The sequence below is a fragment of the Apodemus sylvaticus genome, chromosome 8, assembly GCF_947179515.1.
Source record: "Apodemus sylvaticus chromosome 8, mApoSyl1.1, whole genome shotgun sequence".
NCBI classification, from domain to species: Eukaryota; Metazoa; Chordata; class Mammalia; order Rodentia; family Muridae; genus Apodemus; species Apodemus sylvaticus.
In genome coordinates, this window is record NC_067479.1 from 97,714,858 (window position 1) to 97,728,257 (window position 13,400).

At 50.9% G+C, this 13,400-nt stretch overlaps 1 protein-coding gene across 1 annotated transcript; it reads left to right on the forward strand.

Annotated features, from left to right (window-relative positions):
* Positions 1 to 1,931: 1,931 nt before the first annotated feature.
* Gdf2 (growth differentiation factor 2) lies at positions 1,932 to 9,932 on the forward strand. Its single transcript, XM_052190160.1, has 2 exons — positions 1,932 to 2,411; positions 5,348 to 9,932. The coding sequence occupies exons 1-2, from the start codon at positions 2,069 to 2,071 to the stop codon at positions 6,289 to 6,291; spliced, it is 1,287 nt and encodes a 428-aa protein (XP_052046120.1). The 5' UTR covers positions 1,932 to 2,068; the 3' UTR covers positions 6,292 to 9,932.
* The last annotated feature ends 3,468 nt before the right edge of the window (positions 9,933 to 13,400 follow it).

Below are 13,400 nucleotides of genomic sequence, written 5' to 3' on the forward strand. Positions count from 1 at the left end.
TCTATGCTCAAGGACATAGCCCAGTGGCAAGCTACTAAACGACCAGCTCTAGACCAACGCAAGTTCCACTAAGTGACCTCAGGGACCCATGCGTACCTTTTGGTACCTGGGACTGTGGAATGTTATTACCTTTTGGTTTTAAGGAGAAAGAAGTAATGCTATATATACACTCCTCCTAGACCTTGCTTTGCAGTGAATGTGTTCACCGCCATGGAGACAACTCTGCTACACACATAGAAGGGGTCACTGGGAAGTTCATGGGTAGTGCTGACCGTATAGACCTTGACCCACACAGTTCTCAGTATCAAACCTGAGGTTGCCTGTGGCCTTCATAAGACACTAGTGGACACCCTGTGCTCTGTGTGGCCCTCGTGCTGGGACTCTTGAGTGCGGGGGGGGGGGGGGTCCTGTTGATCCTAGCCGCTATGGCACATCATGAGGCACCCCATTCTTCTGCTCCTCCTGACCCACTCACTCTGCAGCTTCAGCTCCACCTCCTGGGCTTAGCATGCACTGCATTCCTCTTCCCAGCCGTAAACCTCTTACAGGAAGAGGTGCCCAGCATACTTCCTCTTTCAGTCAGTCCCAAGCAGCAGCGTCTCCTCGGCCGTACCCTTCCCTGCTCCCCTCAGTGTGTCTCTAAAAGGGTGGATACAAGTTCTCCCAGGCAGTTTCTGGTTTCAGCCTCCTACTCTGAGATCTGCCACCACAGCTTGTCATGGCCCACCCTGCAATGTCTTGGACATCCTTAGCCCTCTCTTCCCTCTCCTCGGGAGCCCTGACAGCACAGAGTACCGTACCCCATCCTCCTTGGAGTAGGCTGCCACACATCCCAAATGTTTTCAACTGTCTTCTTTCTTCGCTTTGGCCAATGCTACTTGTGATGGAAACACTCGGAGGCTAAGCATTGGGACACGGCTTTTAAACGCTGTCTTAGGACTAACTCAAGCAGCCTTCACAGGAGAGAAGCCATCTCTGGGCATGGGAGCAGTCTCAGTGCTGCCCAACTGCTTCTGTGAAACCCAACTTTTCTGTGGGTCTCCTGGCTGAGAACTATGATCTCGGTGGCCTCCCTGCCAACATGAACCAAGTCACCCTCTGAACACACACACACACACACACACATACACACACACCTACACTTGTGCGCTTGCACATACCACACAGATCAGGAACAGGGCTGGAGCTCAGAGCCTCAGATACCTATGTCTGTTGTACTAATGAGAAGCTGGCCTAGACACAGAGCTTCCTCCCCCAGCACAGTCAGAGCCAGTACTGGAGGGAGGCTTGAACATAGCCGCCCACTGTCAGGAGCTGGCAGTCCTACGAGTATGCAAACACATCTTCTAAAATGGAGCTCAAAAGGCTCAGGCCACGGCTTGGAGAAACAGAAGGGAGAGGAGCTAACTTCTGTGTTGGCTGGGAAGCCACCAGGCCGCTGAATGTTCTGGGCCCGAGCACACTCCATTCTCAATACACAGGAGCTACTTCCTCAGAGGGCAGTGCCTAGATACACCTCCCGGTTCTGATACCATCAGGACCAGAGTCTGTCTAACCCTGATGCAATCTCCCACATCACCCCACCTTCCTGACCCCCACGGTTTGTGTCATCTTCTGGGTACTCAGTGAGCGTTCTATATTTGGGGAACTTCCCAGCCTCATTTTCTGAATTCTTTGATTCTGTGGTCCAGCAGGGGATAAGGTCTGTGTGCCCCTGCCTGGAGAGTTTTCTGAACGAAGCCAGCAAGGAAGTGAACAAAAGTCCTAATTAGTTAGGGTGGATGGCCCTCCGGAGAAATGCCGATCCTATACAGCAGTCAGCCTCTAGTGCTTGTCAGATGTTTATACAGTCTTCATTAAAGAGAGCTGCCTTAGATAAGAGGTCCGAGCACAGCATCCACACCCAGATAAGAAGAGCGGAGGATTGTCGGAGTGTTGGGGAGACCTTGAGCCAGCCAAGCTCCCGGCTAAGCGGTCAACAGGACAATGTGGGCCTTTTCCTCCTGGGCTCCTCATCGCACCTAGTGATACCCCACAACAGCCCCGCAGGGCCCCGTCAGGGCCCAAGATGTCCCCTGGGGCCTTCCGGGCGGCCCTGCTCCCACTCTTTCTGCTGGTCTGTCCCACGCAGCAGAAGCCCCTGCAGAGCTGGGGCCAGGCATCCCCTGGTGGAAATGCCCGAAGCTCACTGGGATGGTCCGGAGGTGGAGAGGAGGGCGTCTTTGACCTGAAGATGTTTCTGGAGAACATGAAGGTGGACTTCCTGCGCAGCCTTAACCTGAGTGGCATTCCCTCCCAGGATAAAACCAGAGCGGAGCCGCCCCAGTACATGATCGACTTGTACAACAGATACACGACGGACAAGTCGTCCACACCTGCCTCTAACATCGTGCGGAGCTTCAGCGTGGAAGGTATAGTGCTTCCTCCAGGGGTCCACGGGGTGGGACATACAGCCCCCCTGCCCTCACAGCGAAGTGGCTCCACCCAGCGGGATGACCACTGACCACAGCAGACCTTCAGGTTTCTGTTGAAGTGGCTCTCAACGAAACAGGGAGAAAATACCAATTTCCTATTCATCATTTGCATACGGCTAATGGCTTCCCTACAGGGCAGTGCAAATCATGGGTCCTGTCCATCAACACTAACGGATCTGCTGCACAGCCTGGCTCCTCCCCAGAGGCACAGCCACAGTTAACCCCCTAGGTATCCGGTACACCGAGTTTCTGCTTCTCTCTGTCCACTCCCTCTCCTTCTCTTTCCCCCATATCTGCTTCTGCGTCCATCGCTCCTTCCTGCCGCTCCTACTTCCCCTCCCTCCTCTCTCCTCCTCCTCTTCCCTCTCCTCCCTTTTCTTTCTGCTTGGCTTCTCTTCCTCTTCCCTTCCTATCTTCCTCTCACCTTTCCTGTCTTCTGACTTAGAAATAGATCGTTCGTTTACCCTTTGATACATTTGTATGTTTTTCCGCTGTAAAAGAAAACTGGGTTCTTTCTCATACAGTGCATTTTAGACCTAGGTTTTAAAATGTCCATGAAGTAGGACTGGAAGAGGCATCAGGCAGTGTGTCTGTCTGATGTGTTTTCAATGTCAAGTGTATTTGATTTAGGAAAATTAGACAGTAAACACGGAGGTGAGGTGTGTAACTGACAAGTCACAGAACACCAGAATCTGAGTAGAGTGAGCTTCTGAACAGAAAGCTGGGCTTGCCAGGGCTGAGGAACCCACACCAGGCACCCTTTGCATGGTCACGGCACTACCATACGTCCTCCAAAGACCAGCTCCCCTTCTCCTGTTTTGGCATCTTACTCTGAAGGACCAGGAGCCCAGGGCCTCTCTCTTTCTGGTCCAGAGATTTGCAAATGCCCAAGGGTCCCAGTTCAGGGCCACAGCTAAAGCTGGATAGATCTGTCCAGCCTACAAAGTGTGTGTGTCTAAGGACACTTGTGACCACCATGCATGCTCTGTGCTGCTGAGATTTTTGACTGCCCAACGGAAGTTTCAAGGGAACTTGCCTTATTTAACATATATACATACACATACACACACACATACACACACACATACACATATACATATATGGCTTCGTAAAAACATAGACTTTGTAGGTCACCAGGCCCCTAGGATTATCTAGGATCTCTGCCTAAGGAAAAGGCTGGATTTTGTTTTTGTGCTTGTTTTTTAACTGGGGCCTAAGTTATCATTTCCCACTGGCCAGACTATGAAGCCCAGCAGGAGATACCAACCTCCTACACATGCATCATTGGCACAGCCACTCCATGCACTCAGCAGCAGCAACATCAGCAACATTCACACGTGACCTAGAACGCATCCGTCTAATCCCCGTGGGGTGTGAGTGTGTGATTTCTAGTGTCTGGCAGCAGTCCTACAGCACTCAGTGAGGGCGCTTTGGGCCGTGAGTGCAATGCACTGTTCTCACTGTCTGATAGCCACAGCGTCCACTGGTTACTCAGCAGCTTGGTTGGTACATCTGTGATGAGTGAAGAGACCACAGGAAGCCTGGCATGCTTTGCCACATGCCCTGAGCTTGTGTGGGGTGGGAGGGGCACAGAAGTATTAACTGAGCACCAGCTATTGGCTCATGATTGGCCTGTACGTTTCATGAGCCATCTTGATAAAATGGCAAGATGGCCCCATTATACAGAAGAGAAAATTGAGGCACCAAGAAGTTCAAAAAATCCCAAGGATGCAAACCCAGTGAGGGACAGAATCAGGCTTGACACCTCCAATCTTCAGACCACTTGCTAGGTTTCAAGGTAGCATGGGTTTCTGCTCATCTTTCCATGTGAGGCACCCCTCCCCCACTCCAACCACCCCACCCCCGCCAGGCCTGTTTCTGAGCTTCAACTGTGGTTCATAACTATTAAATGTGAATCCAGAAACAAATAGCTCATAATTTTGAAGTTACGTTTGTCACGGGTATATTTTTCTAAACTTCCGATTGTCTTTACTCTCAGTTAACTTGTCGCCTCTCAGTTAACATGTGTGCACACATACAGAAGACCACTGTGTGCAGGGCTTACAGGTCACCCAGGCATCCAACGGGTGTATCAGAACATGTCTCCCAAGGATAATGCAGCAACTGAGTGTCGGCACAGACCCACAAACAGCAGTGTCCATGGTTGAGCTGCAGCCCAGGAGAAGTGGGAAGCAGATGATTAGGGGGCTAAGAGAAAACCTCCATTTTTTTGCCTAATGTGACAACACTGTTGGCAGGAAAATACTTTTTCCTCTAAAAGAAAAAAAATGCACTTTCACTTTTAATAGACGCTATTAACACAATAGCCACTACATAAATACTCCAATGCTGCAAAGCTCTGCTTCATCTAAATTTTTCTATTTTGATTTTTGGTTAAATATTTGACATGAGTGTTCACCCGCCACCACTGTAGCATCTTTACTCTCAAGCCGACAGTGTATTTTCTGGCTTGCCTTAGGTGCAGATGCCAATTAGCTGTGTGCACTCTGACAGTTCCATTGCTATGCTCCAACTCTGTGGATCCCTATCTCCACAAGTGTAAACTCAGAATAATAACTAGATGCTTCCAGACTCATGGTCCAAAGCTGGGCTCATAGTAGATGCTCAATTAATAGTAGATACTGTTAACACTGGCTGAAGGCACCTGCCTCAGATTTTCCTGGAACAATCCTAAGAGAACCTTCCCAAATCCCAAAAGAACCTTCTACTAAGGTTCTAAATGACACGGAGTAGAGCAATAGTGACAAAATCTACCATCTTAGATGCCCCTCATAGCAAATCATCAAGTTTGGCTTTGGTATCCTAAGAATGGACGCCAGGCAGATGGCCCTCTGCATGTGTTTGCGTTTCAGATGCTCTGTCGACAGCTGCCACGGAGGACTTCCCCTTCCAGAAACACATCCTGATCTTCAACATCTCCATCCCTAGGCACGAGCAGATCACCAGGGCTGAGCTCCGCCTCTACGTCTCCTGCCAAAATCGCGTGGACTCCACACACGGGCTGGAAGGACACATGGTCGTTTACGACGTCCTGGATGGTGATGAGACTTGGGACCACGCTCCGGGGACCAAGACCTTCTTGGTGTCCCACGACATTCAGGACGAAGGCTGGGAGACCTTAGAGGTCTCGAGTGCCGTGAAGCGGTGGGTCAGGGCAGACGCCACAACAAGCAAGAACAAGCTGGAGGTGACAGTGCAGAGTCCTCGGGAGGGCTGTGACCCTCTGGACATCAGTGTCCCACCAGGCTCCAAAAACCTTCCCTTCTTTGTTGTCTTCTCCAACGACCGCAGCAACGGGACCAAGGAGACCAGGGTGGAGCTGAAGGAGATGATCAGTCATGAGCAGGAGACTGTGCTTGTGAAGACATCCAAGAGCGCTTACCTGGAGGCAGGTGAGGGCCACGAGGAGGAGGGCGGGGATGGGCACACCGCTGTGGGACCCCTTTTGGCTAGAAGGAAGAGGAGCACTGGGGCCAGCAGCCACTGCCAGAAGACTTCTCTCAGGGTGAACTTCGAGGACATCGGCTGGGACAGCTGGATCATTGCACCCAAGGAGTATGACGCCTACGAGTGTAAAGGAGGTTGCTTCTTCCCATTGGCTGATGACGTGACGCCCACCAAGCACGCCATCGTGCAGACCCTGGTGCATCTCAAGTTCCCCACAAAGGTGGGCAAAGCCTGTTGCGTTCCCACCAAACTGAGTCCCATCTCCATCCTCTACAAGGATGACATGGGGGTGCCAACCCTCAAGTACCACTACGAGGGGATGAGTGTGGCTGAGTGTGGCTGCAGGTAGTGCCTGCAGCCACCCTGGGTGGTGGGGACACAGGGCAGGGGAGAGGTCCTGCCGAGGTCCTGCACCCTCCTGCGCATGGCATGCCTAAGTTGACCTGAAACCATCCTTGAGAAGAAAAGGAGCCAGTCGCCCTCCCTGTGTCCGGTGGGTCCCTCTGCTGAAGTGCCAGTGACTGGGGTATGCAGGCCTGTGGGCAGAGCAGGAGACCCTGGAAGGGTTGGTGGATAGAAGGAAGATGTTGAAAACGGAACTGGGGGCAGATGATCTGGGAACAGCAGGAAACCAGGCGGAAGCTGGTAGAAGATGCAGGTGGTGTGCAGAGAATCCCCGGAGTCACACGGAGTCCAGGAAGCTGAGACTCATTCCAACAACCTCAGGTGTGAAGGAAGGCGTGGACTCCAGCTGCTGTTTCCTGTCCCTGCCCACACCCCACTGAGATGTGTGTCATGACCTCTGACTGTCACTTGTAGAGACCAAAACTCAGCAAGCCAGTTACTATGACTCAATGGTAGGATTCTAGCCCAGGTCTGTGGGGCCCCAAAATCTGAGACCTTCCCAAGTGTCTCATGAGGTTCAGCAAATCAGTGCATATGGGTTGAGTCACTAGATATTGAAGGCCCAGCGTGAGGCCAGGCAGGGCTGAGCCAGGTCCACACTGACCACTAGGAATGGCCTGCTTGCTGGGCTCCAACAGGATCTGCTTGCTCCGTCCCCATGCTCACTCTGTGGCCATGGGATTTATGATGAAACCCCTCCCCTGAAGAAATACCCCCCAAGCAACCACAGAACGGAGGCAGTTCAGGAACTCAGCCCTCTGACGCTCACTGTGACCCGAGCCCCTTTGACCCCAGTGCAGTCCTTGGGAATTTCAGTAGTCATACAAGGCCACTTGCGTTCCTTGATTGCGATTCTGTGACCATCTGGGAGGGACTGCCTATGGTGTGGACCTCTGAAATTATCTACTCTGTCTGGCCAGCTCCCCAGACGGGAGTCCTCCTGCCTAAGGACTCCACAGAGGACAAGGCTGGGGTCTAATTTTGTTGGGATCAAATGTGCTTTTGGTTAACTATGAAATGTAACTGCTTTCCTTCCCTGGTGACCTGCACTCCAATGACTAGAAGTCTTACTTATGAGAGCCCCTGGCGTCTAAAGAGAGCTCTGCTTCCTTATCTTCCACACGGACTGCCGTGGAGTCTGCCTGCACCAGCCAGCGTCCTCAAGGAGTGTGTCCCCAGGGAGAACAGCCTTGTCGTTCCTGTGCCTCAACCTCCCATCTGACTCTCCTGGTGGCTCACATGACTGAATGGGGTGAGGAAGAGCCTGACGCCCTCTGGCATCCGGGGCCCAAAGGACTTTAAACATCTGGACCACTCTCATTGACTGATGCTCCAACATAATTTTAAAAGGATCTGCATTAACTGTTTACATGGAATCAGTGACCAACTTTAACACAACACATAATGGAGCGTTGGTGTTTGATCTGTAGAGCTGGAGAAAAGATAAATCCCTAATGTGTGCCAGGCAGCGTGGCATGACAGTGCTGTCCACAGATGATGGTGGGTGGTGACGTCTTCTTCGGGTCCCAGTGATGTGTCTGTGTGTGTGAGGGAGTTTTACTTAGAAATAAAGTATAATGCCTTGTGTGCATCTTTCCTGAATGGACGGTCAGAGCTGTAAGCTCTCCAGTTCCTTGGGCCTGTCAGTCTGCTCTAATTAGACCCTAGGAGATGTGCCATTTCTGTCCCTTGGATAGCCAAAAGGGAAGGACAGGAAGCTTCCACAGGGTGAAGGTGTGTGTCATCTGCACATTGGGGTAGGTGAACACGTGTGTGTGTGTGTGTGTGTGTGTGTGTGTGTGTGTGTGTGTGTGTGTGTGGTGTGCATGCAAGTGCTTGCATGTGCTGCCATGAGCAACTGTGTGGACAGAAGTTTGCTGAAAGTTAGCTGCCCCACTTTGTTCTCCCCTCCCCCACATACACACTTCAGAGCAGAATGTCTGTCTATAGCGCATAGATAAGCTTAGGTTTATTCCACCCAGTGTGCAAGGGTGTCTCTCCCAGTGTCTGTCCACCGCTGTCATGCTCAGATGCCCATCTCTCCAGCCAAACCCTGCCCACAAGCTCACTCCTGTTCTCCATCCCCAGACTGAGGTTCTGCTCACCCCACTCCCAATTCCTAGCTGCACAACAACTTCCATCACCTGTGAGGGAGGCCCCAATCTCTAGCACCACCCACTCTAGCCTCCTGGATCTTCTAGCTCTGGAAAGCATCAGGCCTGGCTCAGGAGATCATCTCCCAGCCAAGGACTCCATAGAGGACAAGGCTGGGGTTGGAGTCCCTTAGAGAAAACAATGAATTTTGACTTCAGTGTCATAAAGTAAATGGACACCAGGCAGATGCCCCTATGCACTTGGATTTTAGGTCCTGACTCATCAGCTGACACAGAGGACTTCCTTGCCCAGAAACACAACTGCACTTCAACACCACCCTCCCTAGGCACATGACACCCCTGTCACAGAGTTGCCAAGCCTAGCAGGGAAAGCTGACATCTTCCTGGTTTGTGCCACTCATAATTATGAGTCTTCCAGAGATAAGACCATAAGCCACTTGCTTTGGTCGCTTCAGGAGGGCCAACATACCCTGTGGACAAACTGGTGTGGTGCAGTGCACACGGACAAAACACACAAGGGGTCTCTGGCCTTCGTGGCACTGGGCTATTTTCACATAGCACCTGTTGAAACTTGCTCGCCCACGACTATGCATTGAAACCCTTGGGACACACCTGCAATGCTGCCTTGGACACAGCTCCTAAAGCACCTTCCGTTTGTGGTAAAGTGATCGCTGCAATGTACATGAAGACACCGAAGGTGTGGAAGGACTGTCCTGTCCTGGGCTGCTCAGTGAGAAGCTGCCCTCTGCCTCTTTTATGACCTTTTCTCTGTGTGAGGAGCAAGGGAAGGGAGCTGAAGAAGGCTGAGGAGTATATGCTGGACACTCTAACAGAGGGGCAGCTCTCAGGAAGTGGCCTCAGGCCTCACGAATCTAGAGAGACAGAATTCATTTTCTAATGCAGAAGGCCTGCCCTAGGACCTGATGACCCTGTCGGATCTGCCCTCGGGGTTTCTCCAATCTGTGAGCCATCTCTCAAAGGCCAGCCAGTTGGATCCGCATGAAGACTCTGTGGGGAAGAGGCAGCATGCATGCTGCTGTCTGCCTCACACGGTCCGGTTCACTTTCCACAAGGATAGCAAGGAGACGGCGGCCATGCATGAGTCAGCCACCCTGGGCGGTTTATCAGACACCGCCCTGTTTAGATCCCCTCTCTCTATCCATAGCAATCTGTGCTCTGTACGTGATCACCACTCAGACAGCTCTCTGTTCACCAGCAGTGGGCTCCTACCACTAGTGTGCATCCCAGCTCATCGGAAAACAAAACAAAGTTCCTGACTTGGATCACTGTCAGTCTCTCTGCCAGCATCTGGTCTGCCCTCATGGCTCCTTTAGTACAGATAATCCCTAACACAGGAGCATCTTAATAAGGGCGGCAGATGGTGGCTATAGAAACCGCTTTGCTACAGCTGAGATGTTGAACAGTATGCAGGTCTGAGTGGGTCGGGGGCCTTTCTAGTTCATGTCACTTTCTGGGCCAAAGTGTATATAAAGCAAGGACAATAAATGCTGATCATAAAAAGCCGTGCGTGATTTGAGGCATTCATCGACCTCCCCGTGTTTTTTGTCTATGTGATATGTACACGTATGCGTTGATAGGCTTATGTGTGCACACACACGTGTGGGGAGGGATGCTCGTGTATGTCAGGTGTCTGTCAATCTCCATCTTGAGGCGGGGTCTCTCATTTAAACTCAGAGCTCAGGCATTATCCTAATCTAGCTGGCCCCGCTTGCTCTGGGGACCCCGCCTCTGCCCGCTACGTGCTGGGATTTAGATAAGTTCTCACGTTCATCTGGTGCGGATGTGGATGCTGAGGGTTGGAAGTCCAGTCCTCAGGCTTCTACAGCAAGCATCTTATCCAAGCCATCTGTCCAGACCGCTTACCTAGTTTTAATGAAACGATTGCTATGGTAGATAATTGGTTTATTTATAATGTCAAAAAAAAATGCCAAAGTCCAAACACCAATCCCTGACACTATCAATGATAGTCTGTTATGCGTGCAGATAGGAGACTAGCATAACGGCCCTCTGAGAGGCTCTACCCAGCAGCTGGCTCAGACAGATGCAGAGACCCAAAGCCAAACATTGGATGGAGATCGGGGTCCCTTACAGAAGAGTTGGGGGAAGAACTGAAGGTTCTGAAATGGATAGGAATGCCACAGGACAACCAACAGAGTCAACTAACCTGGACCCTTGGGGACTCTCAGAGACTGAGCCACCCACCAAAGAGCAAACACAGACTGGGACAAAGCCCTGGCACACATGTCGCAGACAGTAGCTCAGTCTCGATGTGCCAGGGTGAGCCGCACCCTCTCAGAAGAGAAGAGGGGGTCTCTGTGAGGGAGCACTGGCATAGGGGACAACATTTGTTATAAATTCATTAATTTTTTAAAAGATGCCAAAGTCGAGTCAGCCTAGGAAACAGCAGGCTCACCTGCTGCAGAAGAAGTAAAACCTGTGGACCCCAAAGCAGCGCTGAAGAATGGGCCAGGGAAGGGCTTCTATTGGGGGTTACACCTCCAAGTGACTCTTCATCTTCAAAGAAAGGGTTTGGGGAATGATTTTGAAAACTGAGTTCTCTCTCTCTCCCTCCCTCTCTCTCCAGCTCCCTCTCTCTGCCCCTCCCCCTCCTTCACACCCCTATGGGATGGGCCACTTTGCTCCAGCACATCCTGACCCAAGCCTAAAAGCAATGGAGGCAGGGGAATGCTCTGAAGCCGTGAACCAGTACAAGGCTTGCCTCCTTTAACTTGTTTATGACAGGTATTACGACACAGTAATGCAGAACTGACAAACAGGACACAACATCAAAATACAGACAGATGGATGGGGTACAACAGACAAACGTATTAAGGCGTGTACCTCTGTCTGTACCCTAATCCAGATCCCATGTCAACTAATCAAGGTATCACGATTCCTAGGAAGTGGTAAGGGTTGTAGGTAGTTTTGCAGCCCATGCTGGACAGCTCTGTGCATTTGTATACAGGGGGACCTTTTATCTCATATTCTTGGAGGGTATCTTTGTGGCACATGTTGCCAAAAAAAAAAAAAAAACAGATAAACAAAAACAAATACAAAACCAGAAAATTTTCCTGGTAGTCTTCACCCTCTTCCTGTCCAGAACTTGGCCTGGACTCCAGCAGTGACAGATACATGTTCACAGAGGCGGTGACAGATACACGCTCACAGAGGAACTCTGCTCGGAGCTGGGTTTTCCCAGGTGGAGGTTGACAAGACTCAGTCACCCCAGATAGGCCTCCTGTCTGTGGTGTGCCACCCCAGGCTGACTCTAACAGTAAGTCTGTCTTGTTTCCATTGGCTGCCAACAGTGGGGTGATGAGACCATATGTCACTTGGGTATTAAACAAATCCTAATGAGCTAAAAATATGTTTGTTTTAGCTAATTGACCTCTTTGGCCTTCATAAACCACTTGGTAAACATCTCCAGTTAATGATTTCCAGAACTTGACTTGTGCGTTTCCAACTCACAGAGTAAGCTCTCTCATCCCCACCCTGAAGACCACCTTCTCTGGCTGCCTGCAGCGATGCCGTGGGACCCTACCTGTTATCCAACAAGCCCAACCATGTGTTCTGGATAGAACTCAAGAAGACAGAAGGTGGGAACCAGAAGTGGCTGCACCAGCTGCTATTCCCTGTCTATACAGCGCTCCCTACAGGCTGACCAAAGAATACCTGCTAAATGAGAGTAATGTGCCCTCTAAGAGGCTTCCTGGGCAGAGCAGGAGTTCCTAGTGCAGGCTCCAGGGTGAGTCTTCTTTCATATCCAGAACCAGTCAGACACGAGCAAAAGTCCACATCTCTTTCATGAGAAAAGGGTAGAATATAGCAAATGCACCTGGGACTGGCTCCCAGGTGTGATCCTGCAGGTGTGAGAGTGACCAGTATTCTTTGTGTGACTTAGGCCCACAGAGAGCCACTCACTTCTCAGGGTAAGCACTGGGCTGAAGCTGAGCCCCTAACTAAGGGGGGGTCTCCATTCACAAAGTGGGTGAGGCTCACCAGATCACGTAACTTTATCTGGTCTGAAATTATTGATCTCACATCCCTCTCCCCTGACGCCCTATACTGGTGTCCAGACCTTTCATTCATCTTGTTGTAAAATTGTGAGGTACTGACATATATTATACCTAGAAGCATAATCAGGGTATAGGAACGAGTTTCAATCCCTGAGGCTTACAATGGCCCTAGACTCAGCCTTCACAGTATCTGAGGTGGTGGTGGCCTAGTCAGCCTCTTCTCGCTGTCACCTGTCCCCTCTGAAACAGTGGGTTGAGCCTTACTCTCTGGCAATAAAATATATGTGATTGATACTCATTATAGAGTCTCCGTCAGTAACTTCTGGACACTGAAATGCTTTGTGAAAGCTTTCATGTTTAATCTGCCCAATAACTCCGTCTACGGGACAAATCAGATGCTTTCCCAAACCTATGAATAAAACAGTAACAGAATCAGACCTCCAAGTGCATCTGCCTAATTCCAGAGCCATGGGTCACCCACAGCAGTGGGAACATGATATGTATTTGTAGATTAACAATTCTCATTTGCAAGACTTTAGTACAAACTGTGAGTGTAGAAGGCATATCACAGGGCCTAGCATGTGGCAGGAACTCAAACTAAGCGCAATTACTTGTCTTATTCTATGCAGACATGGCTTAGCAAGATAAGATGCACTGTTCCTTCCGGGTCAAACCACCCTGGCCCTCTTCTTCAGAGTCCCCCAGCTCATGGGCTTGAATTAGACAGGATTAAAGGCTTACCAGAGCTGGAAGCCTCACATCTAACTCCCACGCTGAGCCCCAGACCTTCTGGCTGCCTGCTAAGAAAGGCACAGGAGAGGGGCAGCTGCAGGAGCAGGCCCACAGTCTTGTACACGGTCGAGGGAGCTCTGACCCAGGAGCCAGGGCTCCAGGGGATCCCA

Excerpts from the sequence above, each read along its gene's own strand:
- Gdf2 (XM_052190160.1), top strand. The coding sequence starts at position 2,069 with ATGTCCCCTGGGGCCTTCCGGGCGGCCCTGCTCCCACTCTTTCTGCTG. Across the intron at positions 2,412-5,347 it reads GCGGAGCTTCAGCGTGGAAG|ATGCTCTGTCGACAGCTGCC; the intron begins GTATAGTGCTTC and ends TTTGCGTTTCAG.